At 39.8% G+C, this 27,441-nt stretch overlaps 2 protein-coding genes across 3 annotated transcripts in view; both read right to left on the minus strand.

Annotated features, from left to right (window-relative positions):
• Positions 1–23,667, minus strand: part of pparg (peroxisome proliferator-activated receptor gamma) — a 42,419-nt gene extending 18,752 nt beyond the window's left edge. The window contains exons 1-3 of one of the 2 annotated variants that reach the window (XM_056266557.1): positions 23,488–23,667; positions 8,435–8,776; positions 6,557–6,726 (exon numbers count right to left, since the gene is read on the minus strand). In XM_056266557.1, the coding sequence (XP_056122532.1) occupies positions 6,557–6,726; positions 8,435–8,774 (510 nt within the window). In that variant the 5' untranslated portion in view covers positions 8,775–8,776; positions 23,488–23,667. The other variant, XM_056266556.1, reaches the window with a different exon arrangement.
• Positions 23,668–26,270: 2,603 nt separating this feature from the next.
• The window catches only part of syn2b (synapsin IIb), a 136,066-nt gene continuing 134,895 nt past the window's right edge, over positions 26,271–27,441 (minus strand). The window contains exon 13 of the mRNA XM_056266551.1: positions 26,271–26,902. Coding sequence (XP_056122526.1) covers positions 26,773–26,902 — 130 coding nt within the window. The 3' untranslated portion in view covers positions 26,271–26,772. The remainder of the gene's footprint in view (positions 26,903–27,441) is intronic.

The following is a 27,441-nucleotide window of genomic DNA, read 5'->3' on the forward strand; positions in this document are numbered from 1 at the left end:
TGGGCAGGCTCGCGATCCGCAGGGATCAGGACCCGCGTCTGCCGAGGCAGCGCGGAGAATGCATTCCTGGGGATCGCAAAAGGATCTTTCGGAGGGGTTGGAGACGGGTCCGAGGGCCCTTTCTCCTTCCTTACCCGAAAGATCCAGCGCTCCCCCCCCCCCCCCCCCCCCCCCCCCGGTGTCGGAAGCACGCTCTGCGGTTTCTTCCGCCCGGGGAGAGAGCCCTCCATTACTTCATTGCTCTTCCTTCGAGGAGGTCGATGCTATGAGTTTGGAGAGTGAAAGCACACACATGGGGGAAAGAGATTCACAATTTACTTCCCCAGCATATGATGAGCTGGTGGATGTTATGTCGCGGGCTGTAGAAAAATTAAATATTGAATGGCCATCTGAGAAGAGGGGTGCTCGTCCTAAAAGTAAATTAGATGAGCGGTTTTTATCTTCCACAACATTATCTCCACCACGAGGGCTTCCATTTTTTCCCGATTTGCACAATGAAATTTCTAAATCGTGAAATAAACCATATTCGTCACGACTTTTCAGCCCTCAAGTTAACACTTATTCGAGAATAAGAGGGCTGAAAGAGTATGGTCATGAGTCGATGCCCCAGGCGGAACAGAATTTAGCCAGCTATCTTTCCCCTGGTCCCGCATCGTCTCTGAAAGCCTCGGCTTTGCCCACTAGACCGCTCAAAGCCACTTCGGTGTTAGTGGGCAAAGCTTATACGGCAGCAGGTCAAGCTGGAGCATGTCTGCATACTATGGCAGTGCTCCAGGCTTATCAGGCTGACCTGCTGGGGGATCTGGATAGTAGTGAGGGAGTCAGTCATGATAAGATTCGAGAACTTCGTCGGGCTACCGATCTTTCTCTCAGGGCTACTAAGGAGACCGCCAGAGCAATTGGGCGGTCTATGGCAGGCTTGGTAGCTACTGAGAGACATTTATGGTTAAATCTTTCTGAAATTAAAGAAAAAGATCGAGCTTTTTTGTTAGATGCTCCGCTTGAACCTTCTGGTCTCTTCGGCGACGCAGTCCACGCGGTCGTCGAGAGATTTCAGGAGTCAAAAAAGTAAGCTGACGCTTTCAAAAAGTTTATCCCTCGCCGTGTCCAGTCCCCTGGGGCTGCTGGGCGTGAGCAGCCCCAGCCATCTAGCTCATCATATCGTGTGCATCAGAAAGAGTGTTGCGTCTCGTGCACCTCCACGTGGAAACTGGAGACAGACGCAACCCTCTCAACCAAAGTCTTCTAAGTCGAAGCCGGATCTGAGGACCATTCTTCAGGCGAAGAAGACTTCGGCTCAAAAAAAAAAAAAAAGGTCCTGATGTTCATGCATCAGGCCAGTGAGGACAGCCCCGACCGAAATAGAGTGGTGTACACCTCATTATACGGTGCCCGTTCCATTTCGGGGTCCTCACGAGACCGTTATGCCAACCCTGCCACCCTCGGTGCTTCAGGGCGCAGCGGTCTCCAGGGAGTCGCTGATGCTATGCTGCGGCACAGCATCGGTTTCGCGCCCTCTGAGGGGGGGTTTAGAACGGCCAGTTCAGGTAGTTCCTGCCATTATGTTTCAGGCTCCGGAATTAGCTGTCTCGATAACACCAGAGACCAGCCTCGAGAGGCTGGTTCCCTTAGCTAAGTAAATTTTCTGGCAGCGTGGAAGCTTCTGCTGAATATTTCTCGTTGGGTCCTGCAGATTGTAGAGAAAGGATACAGAATCCAGTTTGGTTCTCGTCCTCCTCGTTACAACGGGGTGCTGCCCACAGTGGTGCATCCCGAGCAGGCTCTGGTAATGGAGCAAGAGGTAAAGGCCCTGTTAGCAAAGGAAGCTATAGAACAGGTGTACTCACCCGACAGAGAGTCGGGTTTTTACAGCCGTTATTTCATTGTTCCAAAAAAGGATGGGGGGTTGCGTCCCATTTTAGATCTTCATCTGTTAAATCGTTCAGTACAGAAACTCAAGTTCAAGATGCTGACACTCAAACAGATCGTGACTCAAATCAGATCCGAGGACTGGTTTGTCACGACTTCCATATCTCCATCCTCCCTCAGCACAGGAAGTTCCTAAGGTTTTCTTTCGGGGGCAAAGAATACCAATATCGGGTTCTTCCTTTCGGTCTAGCTTTATCACCCCGCACGTTCACGAAATGCGTGGATGCAGCTCTAGCCCCTCTCAGGCTTCAGGGCATACGTATTCTGAACTACATCGACGACTGGCTGATTCTAGCGGAATCAGAGCAGTTGGCGGTTCGGCACCGAGGTGTCGTTCTCGCTCATATGCAGATGTTGGGGTTGAGGCTCAATGCCAAGAAGAGTGTTCTTTCTCCAGTACAGAGAACCACTTTCCTTGGTGTGGTATGGGATTCAGTGACGATGCGGGCCACTCTATCGCCCGTTCGTGTAGCTGCTATCCTGACAGCCACCAAAGAGCTAAAGCTAGGCCAGTCACGCACTGTAAAACAGTTCGAGAGACTGTTGGGTCTTTTGGCGGCAGCGTCCAACGTGATACCTTTTGGCCTGCTGTACATGAGACCTTTACAGTGGTGGCTCAGGACCAGAGGGTTCTCCCCGAGGGGAAACCCACTTCGTATGATCAAGGTCACGCAGCGGTGCCTTCGTGCCTTAGTCATATGGAGGAAACAACCCAGGGTCCGGTGTTGGGAGCTCTTTGCCATTGTGTTACTATTTCGACAGATGCTTACCTCACCGGCTGGGGAGCGGTAATGGAAGGCCGCTCGGTTCAGGGTCTGTGGAAAAGTCATCATCTTCCGTGGCACATCAATTGCCTTTAGATGATGGCTGTCTTCAATGCGTTGAGGCAGTTCCTCCCAGACCTGAGGGGCCATCATGTGCTTGTACGAACAGACAACACATCAGTGGTCTCTTATCTGAACCGTCAGGGGGGTCTGCGGTCGCGTCCGCTTTGCAAGCTGGCGCACCAGATCCTCCTGTGGTCTCTGGGGAAGGTACTCTCCCTGAGGGCAGTGTATATTCCTGGGGACCAGAATATTGGGGCAGACATTCTGTCGAGGCAGGAGCTGAGGCCAGGGGACTGGAGACTCCACCCCGAGGCGGTGGAGAAAATTTGGGAGTTCTACGGCCAAGCAGAGGTGGATTTGTTTGCGTCTCAGCATACGACGCACGGTCCACTTTGGTTCTCCCTGACTCACCCGAGGCCGAGGCTACGTCTGTACGCATTTCCCCCTGTTGCTCTGCTCCCAGGAGTTCTGGAACAAGTCCGCCTGTACGGGATAAGCCTACTGCTAGTAGCACCACGCTGGCCGAGTCGGATCTGGTTTGCGGACCTGATCCGTCTCTTAGACGGTCCTCCCTTGGAGATCCCGATCAGGAGAGACCTTCTGTCTCAGGCCGGGGGCACAATATTTCACCCTCGACCAGAAATTTGGAACCTGTGGGTTTGGCCTCTGAGGGGGCCCAACTCATAGAGAGTGGTCTCTCAGCTGAGGCTGCTGAGACCATTCTAAGCTCCAGAGCTCCAGCTACTAGGAAACTATATGCGCTTAAATGGAGAGTTTTTTCTGTATGGTGTCATCGACATCAGTGGGATCCAGTTAACTGTTCTGTGAACACAGTACTCGAGTTCCTGCAGGAGCGCTTTACGTCAGGTCTATGTCCTTCCACGCTCAAGGTCTATGTGGCGGCCATTGCGGCTTACCACGCCCTGGTGGAGGGTATATCGTTGGGTCGAGACCCCCTGATTACACGTTTCCTTCGTGGCACATTGAGGCTGAGGCCTGCAACTCGCACTAGGGTGCCAGCTTGGGATCTTGCTTTAGTACTAGAAGGCCTGTCTAGGGCTCCATTCGAGCCCTTAGATTCGGTTTCAGAGAAGTTTCTTACTCTTAAGACTGTCTTTCTTCTAGCTATTTCGTCCCTTAAGAGAGTTGGAGACCTTCAGGCCCTTTCGGTTTCCCCCACTTGCCTTGAGTTTGCACAGGGGATGGTCAAGGCGTTCTTCTATCCGAAACAGGGATACGTCCCTAAGGTGCCGACCTTGATTCCGAGGCCTATTGTGCTGCAGGCTTTCTGTCCTCCTCCTTTTACATCTGCGGACCAGGAAAGGCTGAACCTCTTGTGTCCAGTGCGAGCACTGGATACTTATGTTCATCGGACATCTTCAATGAGGAAGTCCAACCAGTTATTTATTTGCTTTGGATCACCTAAGAAGGGTCTTCCTGCTTCTAAACAGACGGTTAGTAAGTGGATAGTTGAGGCTATTACACTTGCATATGAGCACTCTGACCAGCCTTGCCCTTTGGCGGTCAGAGCTCCTTCTACGAGGAGTATGGCGGCCTCTAAAGCCTTGTTATTGGGGGTTTCTCTCCAAGACGTTTGTGATGCGGCAGGCTGGTCCTCACCGCTCACATTCGTCAGGTTTTACAGTTTGGACCTGGATGCTGCCCCAGGTTCTCAGGTGCTTAGTGCTTAGCTACGACAGTCTGACACTCAGGTACTTGGAATTCTGGCGTTTTGGGTATTCTCGTTCCAGTAACGTGCGGTGAAGTCTTGTCATGGGTAGGCTGTGACCTATCAATGTGGCATATTCACAGGGGCGTAATTTGCCGCTGCGATCGGTGGCGCGGTTACAATGGATCTCGTGGCTCACGCATGCACGCGCGGAGACTTTTTGTTCGTTCCGGTGAAATCACAAAACAAAAATGTACACAAACGTGTCCCTGCTTAATATAATACAACCACTGATGAACATATTCGGTTTTGATGAAAAAAAAAAAACCTATACGAGTGCGGATTAGAACCCAGAACCTCTGACATGCTCGGCAAAAGTTCTACCACTGGACCATTAAAGGACTCACGTCAATTTGCCGGATTCATTCATTTATACACACATACGCGCACACACATACACCTGTCCCACCCACTTTTTAAAACAAAGTTAAGCCACTGTATATTCATTCAGGTAATTAAGCAACCCAAGTTAATATCAGGCATCATCACATCGCTGCCTGCATACAGAGCAAAGTCAGAATCGCGGATTGAGTGAGAGCGAGTGGATCACGTGGATCACAGCCTCGGTCTCTGCCTCAATGTTGATAATTCAAAACAGCATGAGAACTGACTGCGCATGCGCAAATCTCCGTAAACTACGTTCTATGGACCAAAGAGGCACTGCGAACCTCTGCCTCAATGACCATGGCCTTGAATTTCCTGCATGAAACAATGGTTTTTAGGAGCAAACTATGGCAAAAGGAGTATTATATAAGTATTCCTGATTTTTTTTGTTACAAAAATTAATATTTGGAATAAAATAAATGCAATTAATAATGTGGTGAATTAATAAAGCTCTTGGGATTAATAAATGTAATGTCAGCATTTCCTTTGGTGAGGCACTGCCTACCCTGCCTACCCTGACCGCACGTCCCGGTCTCGTTCCCAAAGCGTCGATGACGCATCGCGAGTTCCCTCGAAAGGGAACGTCTCAGGTTACTACTGTAACCATAGTTCCCTGAGATAGGGAACGAGACGATGCGTCACCCTGCCATACTTCCTGCATCCCTGTGATCGGCTTGTTTCGACTTTTTGAAGCTAATGCCGCGTTTCACCAGATGTGCTTTTATCCCTTCCTGGTCATGACGTCACCCGCCCGTGACGCTCATTCTTTCCATTGGACTAGTTGACATTGATGCTCAGACGCATTCACGCTGGGGGCGTTCCCAAAGCGTTGATGACGCATCGTCTCGTTCCCTATCTCAGGGAACTATGGTTACAGTAGTAACCTGAGACGTTTTTTTATGTGAATATATAGTAAAGGGTTATTTATTCCTGTGATCAAAGCTGAATTTTCAGCATCATTACTCCAGTCTTCAGTGTCACATGATCCTTCAGAAATCACTCTAATATGATGATTTGATGATCAAGAAACATTTATGATTATTATCAATGTTGAAAATATAATCTTTTGTAACATTATAAATGTCTTTACTGTCACTTTTGATCAATTTAAATCATACTTAATGAATAAAAGTATTGATTTCTTTTATTTCTTTCCCCCAAAAAATGAAATAAAAATTCTTACTGACCCCAAACGTTTGAACGGTAGTGTTTAATGTTACAAAAGCTTCTATTTCAGATAAATGCTGTTCTTTTGAGCTTTCTATTCATCAAAGAATCCTGAAATAAAAATATAAATAACTGTTTTCAACACTGAAAATAATCATAAATGTTTATTGATCATCAAATCATCATATTAGAGTGATTTCTGAAGGATCATGTGACACTGAAGACTGGAATAATGATGCTGAAAATACAGCTTTGATCACAGGAATAAATTACACTTTACTGTATATTCACATAGAAAACAGCTGATTTACACTGGAATAATATTCACTGTTTTTACTGTATTTTTTGTATTTTTGATCAAATAAACACAGGCTTGGTGAGCAGAAGAGACTCTTTCAGAAGCGTTTGACTGGTAGTGTGTTCAGCTGGACGTTTGATGGCATATTTCCAGGGCATATTTCTCAGTGAGTCAGTGAGTAATGAGTGTTGTTGGTGTGTGAAGTGTGTCCTGAAGGCGTACCTTGCATCCCTCGCAGGCGTGCACCCCGTAATGGAAGCCCGAGGCCTTGTCTCCACACACACGACACTCGATGTTCAGCGCCGAGGCCGACGGGTCTTCGTGAGCTTTGGAGAACGACAGGCTGTTCTCTGCAAACTGAGGAGGAGACTCGGGTTCAAGCTTGATCAAGTCTGAAACAGATCAAAGACAGCAGGCTTAGAATAATAAACACATTTATTAAACAGAATCTTATTTGTACAGTCATAATACGGTAAAACTAAAAGTGTTGAATGAATAGTTCCCTCAATAGTTAAAAATACAGTTTGGAATAGTTAAGATTTTTAATGTTTCTGAAAGAGTCTCTTCTGCTCACCAAGGCTGCATTATTTAATCAAAAATACAGTATTTTTAAAATATTTTTTATATTATATTATTAGAATGTAAACCAGCCGTTTTCTATGTGAATATATAGAAGTGTAATTTATTCCTGTATGTTTCTTGATCATCAGATCATCATATTAGAGTGATTTCTGAAGGATCATGTGACACTGAAGACTGGAGTAATGATGCTGAAAGTTCAGCTTTGATCACAGGAATAAATTACACTTTACTATATATTCACATAGAAAACAGATGATTTACACTGGAATAATATTTGACTTTTTTTTTACAGAATTTTTAAATCAAAGCCCATAGTTGGGTTACTCGTTGTGTTATTTTTAACCCAACATTATTAAGTGAGTGAGTAACGAGTGTGAGTGCAGTACTCTGTGCTATATACCAGCCCATAGTTGGGTTACTCGTTGTGTTATTTTTAACCCAACATTATTAAGTGAGTGAGTAACGAGTGAGAGTGCAGTACTCTGTACTATATACCAGCCCATAGTTGGGTTACTCGTTGTGTTATTTTTAACCCAACATTATTAAGTGAGTGAGTAACGAGTGTGAGTGCAGTACTCTGCACTATATACCAGCCCATAGTTAAGTTACTCGTTGTGTTATTTTTAACCCAACATTATTAAGTGAGTGAGTAACGAGTGTGAGTGCAGTACTCGTACTATATACCAGCCCATAGTTGGGTTACTCGTTGGGATTTTTTTTAACCCAACGTTATTAAGTGAGTGAGTAACGAGTGTGAGTGCAGTACTCGTACTATATACCAGCCCATAGTTGGGTTACTCGTTGGGATTTTTTTTAACCCAACGTTATTAAGTGAGTGAGTAACGAGTGTGAGTGCAGTACTCTGTACTATATACCAGCCCATAGTTGGGTTACTCGTTGGGTTATTTTTAACCCAACATTATTAAGTGAGGGAGTAACGAGTGTGAGTGCAGTACTCTGTACTATATACCAGCCCATAGTTGGGTTACTCGTTGTGTTATTTTTAACCCAACATTATTAAGTGAGTGAGTAACGAGTGTGAGTGCAGTACTCTGTACTATATACCAGGCCATAGTTAAGTTACTCGTTGGGTTATTTTAAACCCAACATTATTAAGTGAGTGAGTAACGAGTGTGAGTGCAGTACTCTGTACTATATACCAGCCCATAGTTGGGTTACTCGTTGTGTTATTTTTAACCCAACATTATTAAGTGAGTGAGTAACGAGTGTGAGTGCAGTACTCTGTACTATATACCAGGCCATAGTTAAGTTACTCGTTGTGTTATTTTTAACCCAACATTATTAAGTGAGTGAGTAACGAGTGTGAGTGCAGTACTCTGTACTATATACCAGCCCATAGTTGGGTTACTCATTGGTTTATTTTTAACCCAACATTATTAAGTGAGTAACAAGTGTGAGTGCAGTACTCTGTACTATATACCAGCCCATAGTTGGGTTACTCATTGGTTTATTTTAAACCCAACATTATTAAGTGAGTAACAAGTGTGAGTGCAGTACTCTGAGACTGGTGTGCTCTGTATCCGCTCTCCTCCGCGGTGAAGCTGCTCTCGTGAGATCTGTAGATGCTCTCCTGTGTCCTGAAGGTCTCCTGTGTCCTGATGTTCTCCTGAGTCCTGAAGTTCTCCTGAGTCCTGTAACTGTACATGTGTGTCAGATCCATCATGTGTGGCGGCTCGTTCTGCGGACTCGGCTCGTACTCGACGCCGGAGATGCTGGTGTAGTCCAGCGTGGAGAAAGGCTTCATGTCCAGCGAGTGCGAGCTGTCGTCGAGCTCCTCCAGTTCCAGAGCGCTCAGGCCGAATCCCACGGGCCAGGCGAACGTCTGCGTGTCCACCATATCTGACAAACAAAGAGCCACTGCAGAATGAGGCCAAAGGCAAACAACATCAACAACATCCACACACACTTATCCTCAGCCTGCTGTGTTTCCCAAGCTACATCATGATACGTGCGTCACTGCTTTTTTAGATTTTGGCCAAAACACAATAGATACTACACTGAAAATGACTGTGTAATGTTCCTCTGGTGCTCTTTGGTTTTGGTAAAAAAATATCTAAGAGGTTTATCTAAATATCTAATTACACTGTAACAAGGACACCTTAAAATAAAGGGTAACATTTTATTTTACAGTGTCCTTGTTACATATGTTAAATGTACTTACCATAGTAATAACAGAAAATTATGCATAATTACATGCAACAAACCCCCTCAACCAAACCCTAACCCTATAGTAAGTGCATGTAGTTGCTTAATATTACTCAGTACTTAAATGTATAATTACACTGTAACACAGACACCTTAAAATAAAGTGTAACCCTTTTTTTAAGGTGTCTGTGTTACAGTGTAATTATACATTTAAGTACTGAATAATACAAATGAACTTTTGGGGTTGGTTTAGGGTTACTTGCATATAATTATGCATACATTTATAGTTATTTCTACAGTAACTACATGTAACGTGTTACAAAGACACTTAAAAAGTGGGTAACACTTTATTTGGTTACACTATTTTAAGGTGTCTGTGTTACAGTGTAATGATACATTTAAGTACTGAGTAATATGCACTTACTATAGGGTTAGGGTTTGGTTGAGGGTTTGTTGCATGTAATTATGCATAATTTTCTGTCATTACTATGGTAAGTACATTTAACATATGTAACAAGGACACTGTAAAATAAAAGTGTTACCAAATAAAGTGTAACCTTTTAATGTGTCCTTGTTATAATGTAATTACACAAATAAGAGCGGCATAATATTAATTAACTAATGCACTTACAATGGGTTTTGGTTTAGTGTTAGTTGCTTGTAATTATGCATAATTTACTGTTACTGCAGAGTAATAAATACATGTGAGATGTGCAACAAGGACACATTAAGTATCACCAGTATTTTATTATTTAAATGTTATTAATTATGTTACAGTACTAACCCTAACTGTATTAATTATGATAATTTACCATGGTAAAGTCCTTACAGTAATCTGTTCACAGAGCAATCAAAGACTGGAATATACTCACTGCTGTTTTAAGATGAAATGAACAATTCTGTCCGAATCTCCACATTTATATCAGAGATTAAATGGTAATTATTGTGTATAGTCCCTTATAAACACAAAAGCACAGTTGTGTACAGGATATCAGCGCATGCGAAACCCTCGAGTGTCTTCAGAGGAAACATTCATTCAAAGAGATCAAGACATCAAATCAGGCCAAAGTGTGCGAGCGCATGAAGCACTGAGACGTTCATGAAGAATCAACACCTCAGATATAAGACGGGCTCCGACGACACTCAAAGTGTGAACCAGATAAGACTGAAAAAGGGAAACTGCGAGTGTAAATGTGTGTGTGTGTGTGTGTGTGTGTGTGTAGATGAAGCGTCAGTATAAAACATGCGATAGAGGGTTTCAAAGCAGCTTTACAGAGATAACATAAAATAATGTTTGTTTCCAGAAGAAAATAGCGTCACAGTCCAGCTCCAGTAAGTTCAGTGATGGCTAATAACCATATTGATGATATGTAATTATGTATCATAACTCTATCGCATGAGTTATGATACATATCATCAATATGGTTATTATCCATCCCTGAACTTTATCTATATAAATAAAGGTGACTTGACTTGATTAGCTTTACACCTGATTTGACCGTGTTCAACAGTCACCGTTAAAGGGGAAGTGTGTCAGTTATTCAATCCTAAAACAATGCTGAGATAACTACAGTATTTCCCAGAAAACTGTATATGCTTTCAAAACACTCGTGTGTTTTTTTGAGCTTCACGAGCGGAACGTCACCGTTCGAGTTTTCTGGAAACCTGTTTATTGTTTTCATTATTTTCTCTTCTGCTAATAGTGCAGACGTTCTTCTCTATATCAGTGTCAGTGTTTCTGAACTGCTGAAACGCCTCCATTGTAGTCTTGAGTTTCTTCCAGGAGCGAACACGTCACAATATTCCTCATTATAATAATTCATTCGCAGAATAAAGGGGCGGGGCCTGGTTGAGTTAGTTAGTAGTGTGTTAAACTGGTGGTTATGGAAAGGGGCGGGACATTTCCCAAACACACTCGATCGAAGCGCTCGACCAATCACAACACACTGCTCCAGCCGACCAATCAGAGCACAGTGTGCTTTTCAGAAGGAGGGGCTTCATAGAGACAGGAAGTAAACAGAGCTTTACTGACAGACTGGGAAGAGAGGAGCCGCAACAATGGAGAATATGAGGAAAATAATCAACATTCAAGCAGGAAAACCTGTTCTAGTAGAGCCTGAAACTACATCACCACTGTAAAATGGCATTTTTAAGGAAACATAAAGGGATATTTCACAGTAAAAAAAAAAATTCTGTCATTATCTACTCACCCTCAAGTTGTTTCAAACCTGTATACATTTCTTTTTTCTGCTGAACACAAAAGAAGATATTTTGAAGAATGTGGGAAACTGAACAGTTCTTGGGCACCATTGACTTCCATAGTATTCCCCCAACCCCCCCAAAAAAACTTTCTTCAAAATATCTTCCTTTGTTATATATATTTACAGTATATAAATACACGTATTACTGTGTTTACAAGTCATACTCAGACATGTAAATCATCTTCCACTCTATAACTGACCTAGTTATCGCTTTTGTGTTTCCGTCTATATACTTGATTTTACCCTGAAAATGACGTTTATGCACGACAGGTTTTCTGTATATAATTCAAGCACAGGTTTAGCCGTAAAACTGTCCTCAATAGCCGGCCAATCCCTTGTAGGCGTTGTATTACAATGTTTGTAGAGTCACCTGCTAGTAAAATGGATGGTTTAGTGTATACGCTTTAAAACACGTATGCGCTATGAAACCCTTTGAAATGTCAGAATGGTTTTTACCTGTTCATTTTTAAGACACAGGCTCTTCAGGTTTCAGACGTGCCAAATATAGACCATAATACAAATTCAGAGATAAACTGCCACAGAGAAAAGATTGAAGCTGATAATAAACCGAAGTCTAACACGGTTAACCATTTTTTTTGAACCGTGTTTTTCTTTTTTATATAATCAAGGTCGATAGTTGTGTAAAACCACACGTCTGAAATTCTCCACAAGAGCATCAGTATCTGTAACAAAACAAAATGGCTTTTCATGGATAAAACCTACAATTTACACAGATTAAGCAGTTCTGGTCTTGTCCGGATGACACAAAGGGGTTTAAATGTAAAGTTTTCACACCCAGACATCTTTCATCACCAGACTGGAACAGCAGCTTCTAGTTCATGCTAAACATGACGGATCCCAGCGTCAGCTCAACACTTGGACAGATTCCCAACGGCTTCCCAAAAATACCAACACTTTCCGATCGGAATGCGATCGACCCACGACCAATTGTCTTTTGTCAGGAGGGAGAGCAGCTTTTCTTCATACAGTGAGCTAAAGAACTGTCTATTCTTAGTAAAGTTTCCGTTCATAACATGCCCATTTTGAAATGTGGTAAACATCATTTGCTCTAGTTGGCGATTGTCAGAAATTGAGTTTAGTGAGACAAACTCTCCAACACTTCTCCTCTGACTCAAGTGGTTGAAAACCTAGAGATATTTTGGTTGAAACCACAAGCCCATTGAAATATAAGGTCAAACCTGCACTGTTTTTTTTTCCACCACAGTGTTTTTCTATCTACGATTGTGAAGATATGTGCAGATTATCACCAGCCAGCACTTGCAGATCTACATTACGTGACACTTTTGCGTTTCATTGGCCTGAAATGTTTGCACCGATATGACGTGCGAGTTGAACATAACAATACATGACAAATTGTCAAGTTAATGCCTCGTATCTTAACAAAAGACAACAAACACCACGTGAACCGACATTTCCAGCGCTGCGTCCTTCAGCCATGTCTGATCTTGCAGTGAATGTCAGACAAAACGTCGAGTTTCAGAACCGAACACAAATCTAAACTCGAGTTTTGTTGGTTTAAATTGGTGTATTTTGGTTGATTCAGTGATGTTGAATAATATTTCAGACCAGTTAATTTAGACGCTACCATTTTTTTCTCTGTCTAGAGAACGACACGCACCCTAAAGCTTCATAACACTCACTTAATAATGTTGGGTTAACCCAAAATAACCCAACGAGTAACCCAAATGCGGTGGTATAGCACCTTCCCCAACTATAAAATAAAATAAAAATAAATAGTTAACTCAACTGGCTTTTACCCAAATGCATTGGGTTTAAAGTAAAACAACAGTGAAGTTAACTATTTATTTTTTATTTCTGACATTATAGTAATAACTAAAATACACTTTGTTTTCAAATACAGATTGTTCATTTGTATAAAACAATAAATATGTCTCAACAAATATATATTTAAATTACAAATTAAATATTGGGGGGTCTAGAATGTAATGTAAATATAGCCTACATAATTGTGTACATAAATTCAAAATACACAAGTGTACATACAACATACTGTACGTATTTAACCAAACAGCCGGGTTATTACTAAAAATGACCCAACGGTTTTAAAAATGACCCAACATAGTGACCCAACATGTGTACCACAACAGTTTGGTTAAAAATAACCCAACATTTTTTACTGTGCATTATACCGACATTGTGTTTTGGTGACTAAACGGTTTATTTTACAGTGTCCTTGTTACCTGTTACATATACCAGTAAATTATGCATAATTACATGCAACTAACCCTCAACCAAATCCTAATCCTATATTACACTCTAAAAAATGCTGGGTTGTTTTCAGATATGGACAAACCCAGCCATTGGGTTAAATTTTCAAATTACATTTTTAACCCAACATTTGGGTTTGTCCATATCTGACCCAAAATTGGGTTGAAACAACCCAGCATTTTTTAGAGTGTAAGGGGATGTAGTTCATTAATATTACTCATACTTAAATGCATAATTACACTGTTAAAAAAACCCAGTGTAACCAAAGTTAGTGTTATATTCAGATGTTCTAAAGTCAAGCAAAGCCTCTGTTATGTGAAATCTTTCCGCAGGGACACGATTGCAACAGGGCTGTGATGTTTTTCACTGATATTTCCTAAGAACATCAAATAAACGCCAAGCCAGAAAAGAATGAGGCCACAACACTTTCACATGTTCCTCTAACAAAATGCCTCGAGCATGCCTAAAAAACCCTAAATGCCTAAATAGTTACTTACACATTCAAATAATCAATCAAAGGTTCAATGTAAAAAAATTCTCAAGAAAATGCATTGTTTTTTAGTTTTTTCTTCTAGTGATAAACAAGCTTAATTCATCAAATTGAACTAAAACCAAAAACCAAAATGAATTCAAATGCTTAAGATGGGAAGAGTTTGAAGCGCCTGTAAGGTTCAATACACCATCAAACCCTTTCTTCTACGAGGGCAGGAAATTATGAAAGCTCACCTACAAGTGTTCTCAAATCTTCAGACTCGCGTGCGCTTTTTGAAGTGCTTGACATTACACTGAAGAAAGGCAATCGGCGTTAGAAACGGAGAGATTACGAGAAGAACCTGCTCGACCACATTCATCCTCCAGCTTCTGATCGCACACTTCTGTTTCCTCCAACCTTTCCCAATGGAGATCCAGCCCACGATAACACCTCTCAACATCTGATAAAAGGGTGCAACTCTTATTTCCACAGGTTTAGAGATGCGGACAGTATTTCTCTATCATCAGCTTGATTATATGGAACCAAATGCCTTTTGGTACAAACGTGTTTCGGTCTTGTGTGAGCAAAAATGAAACTCCTTTCATGACTTACTCTCTTGTTTATTTCTGTGAAACACAAAAGGAAATGTTTTTTTTTTACACAGTTTCTGTCAAAAACACCATAGAAGAGGCCTAATATTCCTCCGCATTCGCTCTCACTGTCTCTCTGCCCGTTCGGAGAGTGAATGAAGACATGACTGTATGACACGAGCTGCATAAAGATCGTTCAAAACTTTCCATTTTTGTTAGAAAGAAAAACAGTGCCAGACATTTCAGATTAAAACACAACACAGTCCAGGTAAACACTTCATGTTCTCACGCAACATTGAGCCCCATTTTTACAGATTTGTTTTAGAGGGCATCATATATATGGAACTCAACTGATATATATAGGTCCATATTTGGCATTTTTAATGATCGTGTACCGTCAGCAAAAACGCATTTATTTCACTTAAACAAGCCTTTGAATTTCTAATAACCAAACTCGTGAAGTGTGCTTTCGGTAGACTGCATGCATTTAGATTTAGATGTAGATTTATTCGCATCGGCCTTTAAAACCTCTACGTGAACTCACAAAGTTGGGCGATGAATTTTAACGTTTTATTATACGCCCATGCCATATAGTGTTTACTTCCGTTTTTATCCATATTTTTCATTTCTTTATTTGTGGAAAATACTAGAATCATGAAGTTTTCATCTTAGTATAAATCTATTTTATTTATCAAGTTCAAATGATTTTTTCTTTGTTTTCAATAAGTTTTCATTGTCATTCTGCATTTTTCGAAATGCGTGGAATAATGTGAAAACATGCCAGTTTTGAGTGTGAATGAAACCATGACTTTCCATTTTTTACAGAACAAATACCAAAATTATTTGTGAGAAACTCAAAAATACAAAATCAAGAAGTTCCATCTGTCATAAATCATAAAGTTTTTTATTTAGTAAACATTATGTAAAATAATTATAAATGTTACACTTTATTTTAAAGTACTTCGTAATATTAATTAACAACATGTACTTACTATATGTTTAGGGTTTGGTTTATGGTTAATTGTAATTATGCACAATTTATTGCCATTACTACAGTAAGTACATAGTACACAAATAAAGTGTCACCAATATAAATCTCATTTCAGCAACTGTTATGCATGAGTTGTTACTATCTTTCAATTAAAGAGTGTAATATCATATACATCTTCTTTATATCGGCCACCAGCTCTAAGATATCAGAACAATCAATATTGCTCGTTTGAGGGAATAATAATGATGTTCATGTCCTTTAATCTACAGATGTCAAGTCAAGTCAGCTTTATTTATACAGCGCTTTTTACAACAGAGTGTTTCGGAGCAGCTTCACAGTAAGTTCAGTGATGTTTCATTTTTGTTTCAAGTTATTAATTTAGTTCATTTATACAGTCAAACCAAAATCTATTCAGACACCTTCAACATTTCTCACAATGCTAATAAAATATGACGAGTTATCAGATCAGTGGATATTTCACTGGTTTTGTCCGTCCTTCTGTTAAGACTCTCTCTTACAAATGAATTATGTTGAATATCTGATCAATTTAACTAGACAATTAGATAATACCAGTTTAGCTCAACCAGTGACCAAGCAATGCTTCATGTTGTTCAGTCTGTGTGTAAAAAAGAGCATTAGCAATTACAGACAAAACACACTTCAGCAAAACATGATCAGCTCAAAGTGTCTGAGAAGTTTTTGGTCCCAAAGTTTCACTGGTAGTCACTGTATGAAGAATATTTGGGTATAATATGTCACAGTTTACTTTATTTTGCTCTCCTCACTTACATAAATGCACACACAAAAAGAAACATAAAAAATGTCTGAATGATTTTTGGTTTGACTATATATACTGTAGGTGATCTGGAGTGAATCTGCTCACCTGCAACAGTTTCCTCAGAAGTGTGTGTAGGAGTGTGTAGGAGTGTGTGGTGGGCAGAGAACCAGCTCGACCTCAAAGCTCAGAAGATCCAGATACACATCATGACCTCTGACCTCTCACTATGAGTCTCAGACAGTCTGGACGCCCACTCGGCTACTACTGATCTTAAAGAGCACACATGTGCCACTGTGATGAGGACTCACGTTACACACACACGTCTGACCACACTTCAGGTAGGCATAAATCCCTCAAGCATGGCACGAGTGAACCCTGATTTATTTTTTTGACGTGTTCAGAGATGAGCTCACTGGGGAATTCTGCACAGTAAAAGCATTAGAAACCACAGCAGTTTATTACAAGTCCTCAGTATTTATAATGCGGTGACACTTTACAATAAGGTTCATTAGTTAACTACATTAGTTAGCATGAACTAAGAATGAACTGCACTTAATGTTCATTTTAACATTTACTAATACGTTTTATTTAATGCACTGTGTGAACTAACATGAACAAACAATGAACGGCTGTATTAACGTTAACAAAGATGAACAAACACAGTAACACATGTATCACTGATGGTTAGTTCATGTTAGTTAATACTAATGTCAACTAATGAACTTTTCTGTAAAGTGTTATAATGCATGTGATCATACAATCTCTAAACGTGACTATGAGGAATGAATGGTGACCGATAAACCTTTAAGTACTAACTGAAATATTCCTGAAAGCACCAAAAGTTTTGTAATAACTTACTTGACATTACAAACATAAAAGATTTTTTTTCATATAATAGAAGTCAATAGTAACCAAAATGGTTTGATTACCTACATTCTTCTAAGTATCTTTTTATTGTATTTTGGAGAAGTAAGTCGTACAGGTTTGGAGAACCTTCCAGTTCTTCCAGTAACGTTAATAGAATGTTCGTTCAAAGTTATTTGGAATGCAATGGTTTTTTTTTTTAAATGTATCTTGTTTTAGAACTTTCAGAGAACATTCAAAAGTAACATAATGTCTGAAGAATGATACAATGGAATGTTCCCAAGAAAAAAAATACATTTTTAAAACATTTATAAAACCAGATGTTGAACGATATAATGCTTTCAAAACCTGATAGGAACATTCTTAGAATTTAGAAATGATTTCATCTTTGCCTGATTTCTGTTTATTAATTATTTTTAAGAACGACGGCTTGAAGAAATGCTGATCTGTCACTCAATTACTCAATACCAAATCTCGTCACAGTCGCAACACTTTGGTTGATATCTGTCCAGACTATATGACACGTTTCAATTCACAGTTATAAAAGCAACACAAACTCCGCACATAAACCCAGACATGTTAAAAAAACAGCACAACTAACAGACCCGAGTAAACCCCACGGCTCACCCCGGACAGATCCTCAGTGAGTCGCGTGCGGAAGTCGGCACTGAACTTTTGACTTGAGCCAATGGGCAAGAGAGTGGCTATTTCTGTGGGTGAATCAAACTGAACAGGAACTGGAGATTGTTTGGTCCGGGTTTGACACGGGCTCAGCAGAAGTGCAGACAGCGACGCATCATGTGGTCCTGCTATGAGGTGTAAGGCTAGCCTGATGATTTCCTGTTGCTTCATTCTCACTCTAAACTCTTCTGTTCCTCTTCTCTTCGAGAACAGCGTCCACAACGACAGAAGGCCTTCGAGTAAACTCAAACCGGCTGTTCACGTGTCTCAGTAAAGACGTGCGTCAAGATAACGGATACGTGTGCGCTGAGTTTTACAGTCCTTTATGATCATCAATGTGAAATACACCATGCAGAAAAAAAAAATTCTTCCGTAGAATTTTTGCTTTGGTTTCCAACACAAATATCTAAGATACATTTACTGGAGAAGAACAATGACTGAAGATATTAAGATGAAAAAATGAAGTAAGTCTGTCAGTGGGGTCAGAAAAGTTATCTTGCTGACCCATTGCCTGATATTTGTTCTTGTTTTAAGATGAAACTCACTTCTGATTTTGTGTGCGGTTAAAACAAGAAGTAATATCTGCCAATGGAGTCAAAAAAATGATGTTGTTTTCTCTTTGAATACAGTTGATGTTTCTGACTCCATTGGCAGATATTCTTGTTGTAAGCACACACACACACAAAAAAAAAATGTGTTCCCTGTAAACAAGACTTAATATCCTCGATCATTTTGCTTCTTCTCCAGTAAATGAATCTTGATTTAAGAATGTTTAGATATTTGTGCTGGAAAACAAGAGCATCATCATTATTTGCAGTGCGTAACACAAAGTATGAAACTATGATTCATCTGGAGATTCATCTCGAAACGGTTTCTAAACCCCCTAAAAAAAACCATCAGAGTAAAGGACAAACAATCTGTTCTGATGTCAAAGCCAAACATTCACAAGGGACTTGAGCAAAACCCAAGCCGGATTGTGAAGCTTCTGAAGGATTTCGACTTGCACAACATCTAAGGACACGAACTTTCTCCCAATTACTTTTAATAGGAATGAGTTAATGTTGGATGGCTCTCCTGAGGGTTTGCGGAGCTTCCTAACCGGATCAGGAAGGAACATGTTTTCTGTCAAGGCCTTCGCGTTCGCTACGACTGCGAATCCCGTGAATCGAAGGGGAAGGGTCTTCCCTGTTCCTCGAGGTGGACCGGAAAGGGGGGAGAGTTTAGTATCGGTCACTTCATCTACTGGGAAGCTTGTTCCCAAAGACCTTCAGAGCTCCTGACACAGGGAGTTATAGTCTCTGATAGCAAACGCATCTCAGGAAACCTTCTGGACTTCACCCTGAGTTCTGCGCTTCATATCGCACTCGTTTATGGACATGTTCACATTGCATCACAGTTGTAATTAAAGAGCAGAAGATAAGCCTGTAAACTCACATTCATGACACACGAGCAGAGCGGATCTCGGTGTGAAGAGCTCACAAAACCACAAAACCAACATCCACTGCAGTCCGAAGGTGCAAAGTGTGCAAAAACTCCTTCCAATTTCATTTGATCGATGCAATTAAAACAGGACTGTTGTTTCTGCTCGCCATCTATGATGAGAATATCTCTCATTTGCTTTAAGATAACACTCTAAAGAATGCTGGGTTGTTTAAACCCAATTTCCCGGTCAAATATGGACAAACCCAAACGTTGGGTTACATTTTTAAATTGCATTTTTAATCCAACGTTCGGGTTTGTCCATATTTGACCGGAAATTGGGTTTAAACAACCCAGCATTCCTTAGAGTGGGAAAAGCATTACAACTTTTACTGACAAAGACTTCATGTTCAAAAGATTTAATGTGACTTCTGAATGACAAAGTTCTGAATTTTAACGTCATTTTCCATACATGTGAAATATCAATATTCAAATATTGTTTGCAAAACTAGACGGCAAACCATATGCTCATTTGATAGTTGTGATTAAACAAATGAGGCGTACATGATAAACAGAGCAGGAAACACTTTACCCCGTATTATGTTCAAATTCTGGCTACCATTTTTATGATTTTCCTAATTGGATTCAATACAATTCACAAAAAAATCACACTATGAATTTTTTTTGGTAAAACCTGTAAATAGTTTTATATTAATACATATACGCATTTCAACAAAAATAAACATGAGACTAAATTATTTTTAAAATTATATTTAACAATTATTTTTAACCATTTGTTTAAAAAATATATGAATATTATACACAGTATTGCAAATACTTTCTATTATAATTTAGATTTATTTTATTTTAAATGTTTTAATGTTTGTGTGTATCCGTGTCTGCCACATGCATGAAATGTAAATGTAAATCCCTCAGAGTGTAGATGAGAAATTAAAATAAAAAAACACTATTTCGGGTGTGTGCAGCCGCGGTTAACCATGAAATTGCAAACATCAAAATCGTCAGAGATTTTGTACACAATCCACAACACACCGAAGTGTCAAAACTTTGCATGCATCGTCCATGACCAGAAATGAGAAATATATATATATATTCCTAGGTTAACCAGTATTTCCATCAACTTGTGGGTCAATTATGTATAATGCATTATAAGGTTATTTTTAATGCATGTTGCAATGCATTATATCGTTTCATAAATAATTGAAACTATGCATTATATTCGCAGATTACATCTGGGTGTTTCAATGCATTAGGGTGTGTTCAATGAATAGATAAGAAATAATGTATTTTTACTGTGGTTGCAATTATTCATACAAGACCATTCAAGTCATTATAAGGCATATTGTAATTCATAATTTTATAATGCTTATGTATATAAGCCTCAGTTTTACTTTAAAAATCCCCAGATTTCAATGTAAACAGCAGTACAACGACACTTCTCAATGCACATCAACACTGGAGGTAAGGCACACACACACCGTGTGTATATACATGCAACCCACAGAAGCATCTGCCTTCACGTATGCAATGGTTCCATAACTGGTTCTTGGAGCTGAAGTTCCAGCCCATTGAACTGTAAAGCGAAGGAGGGTGTGTGTGTGTGTGTGTGTGTGTGTGTGTGTGTGTGTGTGTGTGTGTGTGTGTGTGTGTGTGTGTGTGTAAAGGTGCGGCTTATGGCCACTAATGAAGTAAATGCTTCTGTATAATCCTGAAATCTGTGTAGGAACACGTGCAAGATAACACACTAAAGCATATCTGAGCCATTTCAAAAGAGACACAATCCATCATCTTTACGCTGAAACCAAACAGCCACTCCTGTGAATGCACACACACACACACACACACACACACACACACACTAGTACTGCAGTAGTTTTCAGTGCACCAAAACTAAATGAGCAAAGTGCAGCACAAAGTGACGAGCAGTTTTACCATTAAATCAGTGTAAACAGTGTTTCTGCTGCGATTTCCACACTTTACATTTATGACAACAGGGTAAAGTCCATCACTGTGTTATATAACATCTGTGTCTCACTCTACTGTACGAGCTTTACACACCATAACGGCTCAAACCACACGGAAAATGAACAAAGAAAGTTTTAGGATGTAAACGTGTAAAACAAACAAACAAACAAACAAACAAACAAACAAACAAACGCAAAATGTAGAAATCTTGTAGGTAGGTGATCAAATGTAAGACGGATACGTTTTGCTTCCACTGAATTACAAGATACTTTTTTTAAGAACATGATCATCAAAGAGATTTACGCAATTACTATTTTACATTCGTGTTCATTTTTCAGTCCAACTGTTCATTGAAATTCTTATACTATAATACAGTTTGTAATGAAAAATTCATATTAAAATAGAAAACAGAAGCATTTTCGGTAGTCTCAGACTTTCGGACTGTATATGCAAACACACACACACACACACACACACACACACACACACACACACACACACACACACACACACACACACACACACACACACACACAGACAGACAGACAGGCAGACAGACAAACAACATACAGGAGACAAGCATGAACACACATCAATGACACACTAACACACACACACACACACACACACACACACACGTAATGACGACACAAACAACATAGGCCTACATGAGACAAACATGAACACACACATCACAATAATGACACACACAATCATAACTCTGAGTCCAAGTGACAAACTTTTCAATTTCCATTTTCAGTTTCTGTTTTTCATGTTTGTTCTCGTCCTCCACTTAATTACTTTACTTTCTATGCAAAAGCCCAGAGTGAGCAAGCGGACGTCAGATTCACTGCTAAAGCAGAATTAGACATTTACTGACCCCTCTTTCTTATTAATGTCGCAATTTGTGTTTGCATCATAAATGTCATACGGTTCTTTGCTTTCCTAAAATAACTGCAGGCCAGACATTGTGCGTCGACAGCTATTCGTGCCTGTCACAAGAATCTGACTTTACTTCTTCAATTAAACACTGCTTACACCAGCAAACATTTGATTTTCTTTTTTTTTATGGATATGTTCGTGTAGTTCAACATGTAGAAACTCAGCCTTCATTTACTGTACGTTGAGGAGCGAGAACACGTGTTCATCTTGGCAGATAACAAACCAGTTCATACTCATATTGTGCAATCTTAACCAATCAAATAAATACTCAGAAAACATCCTTTTCTTCTTCTTTTGCACACATGACATTAGTTTCACTCACTCAAACCCAATCTCAGTCTGCAGAGTACAGCTTTAGAGAAAACTAAAATCTAAATCTAAATATCAGTTTATTGTTTAAAATCCAATCTCTGCAGAGCTCAAATTATAATCAAGTATAAAATAATATATTGCATATTACTTTAGTCCCAGCAATATTTGGACATTCAAGAGAAAGATAAAACAAAACATCACATAAATATCAATAATAGTTTTTGTCAGAACTAACATTTTTCTTTAAATCTGCTGGTGTTTCTGTGATTTTTTAGTGGATGTATAAAGTCAGTTCTCATGTTCCAGCAAGCACAAATAAACACATATTAACACTATTGTTTTATCATTTTAACCTATCAACCGATGTTATTATTATTATTTAAAAAAATAAATCTAACACACAACGACTTTCACTGTTTTGAGGCCTCTATGATAATCAATATTTACTGTAAATTATTCACTATGAAAGTCAAATGCTTTCCACTAAAATAATCTGATTATTACCAGACAGACACATCAAATCTGGAAATGCTGATTAATTCTCGACAAATACAAGTGTTTAAATTATCTCATAAACACAAGTCACTAATGAAACCTATAAAACGAACCTCTCCTATTAAACACACACACACACACACACACACGCGCTTTCCAGTTAATTACCAGATCCTCAGAATTCATCTCAAATCCCATGTATAAAGTGATATTATAATGTCCCAGTTCCACTTACCCGAAGTGAAAGATGTTTTTCTAATATTGAAGCGTCTGTGCAGCATTAATGTGCAGTGAGTGGACGAGTGCAGATCTTCAGGATAATATTCACCTGCTGCTCACTAGAGCTGGTCTGAAGTGCACTGACCTGTAGGGGTCTGAAGGTGTTCACTGACTCTGCTCCTCCTGCTGCCTGTCGAGTGTGTGTGTGTGTGTGTGTGTGTGTCGCAGGAGTTTCCCTGCTGTCCGGGTTCGGGTCGGTGTGTTACAGACTCAGACACTCAGTCAGTGTGTGTGTGTGTGTGTGTGTGTGTGTGTGTGGAGAGAGAATATAAGGCTCAACGATAGACCTAATGGCGCTGTCTCAAAACACAGCGAGCTGCCTAACTAGACAGCATTTTGAGGGAATATATCCGTGCACGCTCTCTCTCTCTCTCTCTCTCTCTCTCTCTCTCTCTCTCTCTCTCTCTCTCTCTCTCTCTCTCTCTCTCTCTCTCTCTCTCTCTCTCTCTCTCTCTCACACACACACACGCACGCGCGCGCGCATGTGACCAACAATGTTGCGAGTCTATAGATTCCGTGCATTAAATCATTTAATACGCTGTACACTTATCGTGATCATTCTGTATTTTAAACGATTTAGATTAAATATTCTCAAAATGCTTCAAATTCAACAACTAAAATGACTCGATAATTTTTTGTTTGGAATAGATTACTGATTTGCCTTAAACACGTGGAAATGTCCACGCCGCCTGGTTAGGCAGCTCCGTGTGTGTTGCGACCCCGCCTCGGTTCCTCCTCCCACCGGGAACACCTCTGGAGCGCGTGGAGAAAGGCGGAAGAGCCGAAGAAATCAGCGCAGAATTATTATTTTCCAGAACTCCACCGGTTGTCCCCTCGAGTGATCACGAAAAATGCTTCAAGCACTAAAACTGGTAATTTTGGCATTTAGCCAAATTTCGTTCCCAATTTTATTGATGTAAAATAATAACAATGGCCTACCTTATGTTTCTAAAGAAAGTTTCATTTGATGTTATTAAGTGCATTAAGCTCGCAAAAAAGTTAACCTCAAATCATATTTTGCAACTGGATTCATTGAATAGATTCATTAGAGTAGTTTATCTCACTTTCCCTCTAAATCACTTTCTGCCTCGTGAAATCTACTGTAATCGCCATGACACAGCAATCAAATTATGTTACAGTTTATTGCATCATTGTTTCACATGATCATAAGTTTAGATAATGTGTAGCCTAATAAAGATGTGGAAACTGAAGGTCTGACAGGTTTGAGTCTCTATAGCATCATCAGTCATATGACCGAGTGAGGTGGTTATGAGTAAGCAATGAGTTGTGTGTCTATTTGTGTTTAATCAGCAAGATTATAATTACACACTATACCAACCTTACAGACATTCCGTTTGAAAATATTATTGAGATATAGTTTAGTTTAGTAGACACTTGTGTTTTTCTCTCTTGATTTAGGCCTACATCATTATCGGACCTGTGTAGCTCTCCAGTCTTCTGTCAGATTAGTGGGAATGATTTGAAATGATTAGTTTGCTGGATGGAATATGATAACATAAGCTGAACATTAACAGTTAGCAAAAATATTAGTCCCCTACTGCCACCTTCTGGAAACTCATATTCTCTAAGATTCATAAATAGGCTATGGAAGTAAAGTAATGGCAAATGTTTTTGAAACAAAAAAGCTTGTTGAATTGCACGAATAAAAAAATAAAAAAGCATTGCATCAACCAAAATTATTCAATTAAATTATTCTCTAAAATTCATAAATATGGCTTGCCTTCTCTCAGAAAGAAGAAAACCATGAATTTCTTTCCTTTTTTTTGAAAACCAAATGGGCAGGGTCTTTACACTTACATGTGTTTTCATTTCACTTGCTTAAAAAAATGTTTGTAAACCCGTTGCATTAAAATTATTAAGTGGTAACACTTTACAATAAAGTTCATAAGTTAACATGAACTAACATTGAGTAATACATTTGTTACTGTATTTATTCATCTTTGTTAATGTTAGTTAATAAAAATACAGCCGTTCATTGTTTGTTCATGTTAGGTCACAGTGCAGTAAATTGAGTTATGTGAACTTGACAATTCCACATTACTTAATTTTTTTGATTTAGCATGAAGTTTATTTACTTAATAATTTTAAGGCAACGGGTTTACTAATATTTTTTTAAGTTAAGTCAACTGATCACTTTTTACAGGGCCCTAAACATGTGAGGAAACAAACATAAACTGGCGAAAGGTTGCAAACACATGCGTAACAGTGTGAGTGGCCGCTCGATGCTGGAGCTGAATGCACATATAACGCACAGAATGCAAACGCGATGTCAGTGGAATGATGCGCCACATGTTTATTAACACTTTACAGAGAAAACAATCATCACCGGGTCATGCAAAGCATTATCACTGCGCACAAAGAAAACACAACATGAACTGTGACGCCGGAATAAACAGATATTCAACTTAAACTCCTGAGATGTTAAACGTACAGTACGATACAATATGCAGAGATACTATAAACATGGCACTCATGAATATCTTGACAGGTTGAGAAGTGATAAGCTAAAATATTCCACTGAAATCCCAGCAACCACTGCGTTGAAACCGAACAGTCCAAGCATTGATTGTTGTAGGAAACTTGAATAGGAAAGTGCTTTATAAAGATCCCGAGGTATTGTTGAACGGCAACACTTTACAATAAGGTTCATTAGTTAACATTAGTTAACTACATTAGTTAGCATGAACTAAGAATGCACATATACAGCATTCATTAATCTTTGTTAATGTTAATTTCACCATTTACTAATACTTTATTAAAATCTTGTTGACATTAGTTAATGCACTTTGAACATGAACAAACAATGAACAGCTGTATTTTTTAACTAACGTTAACAAAGAATAACAAATACTGTAACAAATGTATTGCTAATGGTTAGTTCATGTTTGTTAATACTAATGTTAACTAATGAACCTTATTATAAAGTGTTACCTGTTGAACTAATGTCTTACTGGCTAATGCTTACAACACACCAACTTGTTACACACACACACACACACTAGAGGGGATAAACAAGGGAAACTAGTCACAAATATTTGTCTCTGGGTAAAGAAAACACACTTTCACGATACAGCTAGAACATCGAGGGTTATAGACGACTTCGGCATTCTCCGGCCTCCTGTAACTGATCGCTTTAGATCCATCCCTCCTCATATACATCCCAGTGTTTCGACTCCAAAATGTAGACGCCAACACTGAACATCACGCTAACCTTCGTTAGTAACACTCGGATAATTACAGCAGAGTTGGGAGGAGGGGTTAAATGTACAAGCTACATGGAGTTAACCTCAGGCCAGGATGAGTTTCTGTCATCGAGTCCCTGGCCACCATTTTGTCAAGCATTGTGTTGTTAGTCAGAGAACAGGCTGGCGAAAGACTTTCGCAAGTTTCGGATGGTCTCCGCCTTAGTTTCGTCCTCGTTGCTGGAGCGGAAGGTGTCGCCAAAGGCGTTGAAGGCATTTGTCAAAGACTGGGATTTGCTGCAAAACAGCGGACAAAGCAGAAGCAAAATTAGATCATCTAACTTCAGGATTACGCCTTCATTTGGGCCTCGTCCACACTAATACGTTTCGTTTTGAAAACGCATCTTTTTCTCTCAGTTTTGTCTTCCGCACACACTGAGACGTGTTTTTATTAATGAAAACGAAGCTTTTTGAAAACGCTCTCCAAAGTGGATACATTTGAAAACGCAGTTTGGATAGTTAGTGTGGATTGTCTAAACAATGACGCAAGTTTAGTCATGTGACGCATATTGTACCAATAGATATTGATGTTTATAGCGGTATTGTGCCTGTTATCTGCTATTCACTTTCACACTGTTGCTGGAATATGTTCCTTCACACACTCTTCATATCACAGTCCTGCACAGATGACAGAATACACTCGCATCTGCTGTCCTGCGGCGAAACATGAGCAGTTTTAGCGTTTTACACCAAACATACACTCACCGGCCACTTTATTAGGTACCCCATGCTAGTAACGGGTTGGACCCCCTTTTGCCTTCAGAACTGCCTCAATT

The sequence above is a fragment of the Rhinichthys klamathensis genome, unplaced genomic scaffold (assembly GCF_029890125.1).
Source record: "Rhinichthys klamathensis goyatoka isolate OS25496 unplaced genomic scaffold, OSU_Roscu_1.1 h1tg000249l_1, whole genome shotgun sequence".
In the NCBI taxonomy this organism is placed as follows: domain Eukaryota; kingdom Metazoa; phylum Chordata; class Actinopteri; order Cypriniformes; family Leuciscidae; genus Rhinichthys; species Rhinichthys klamathensis.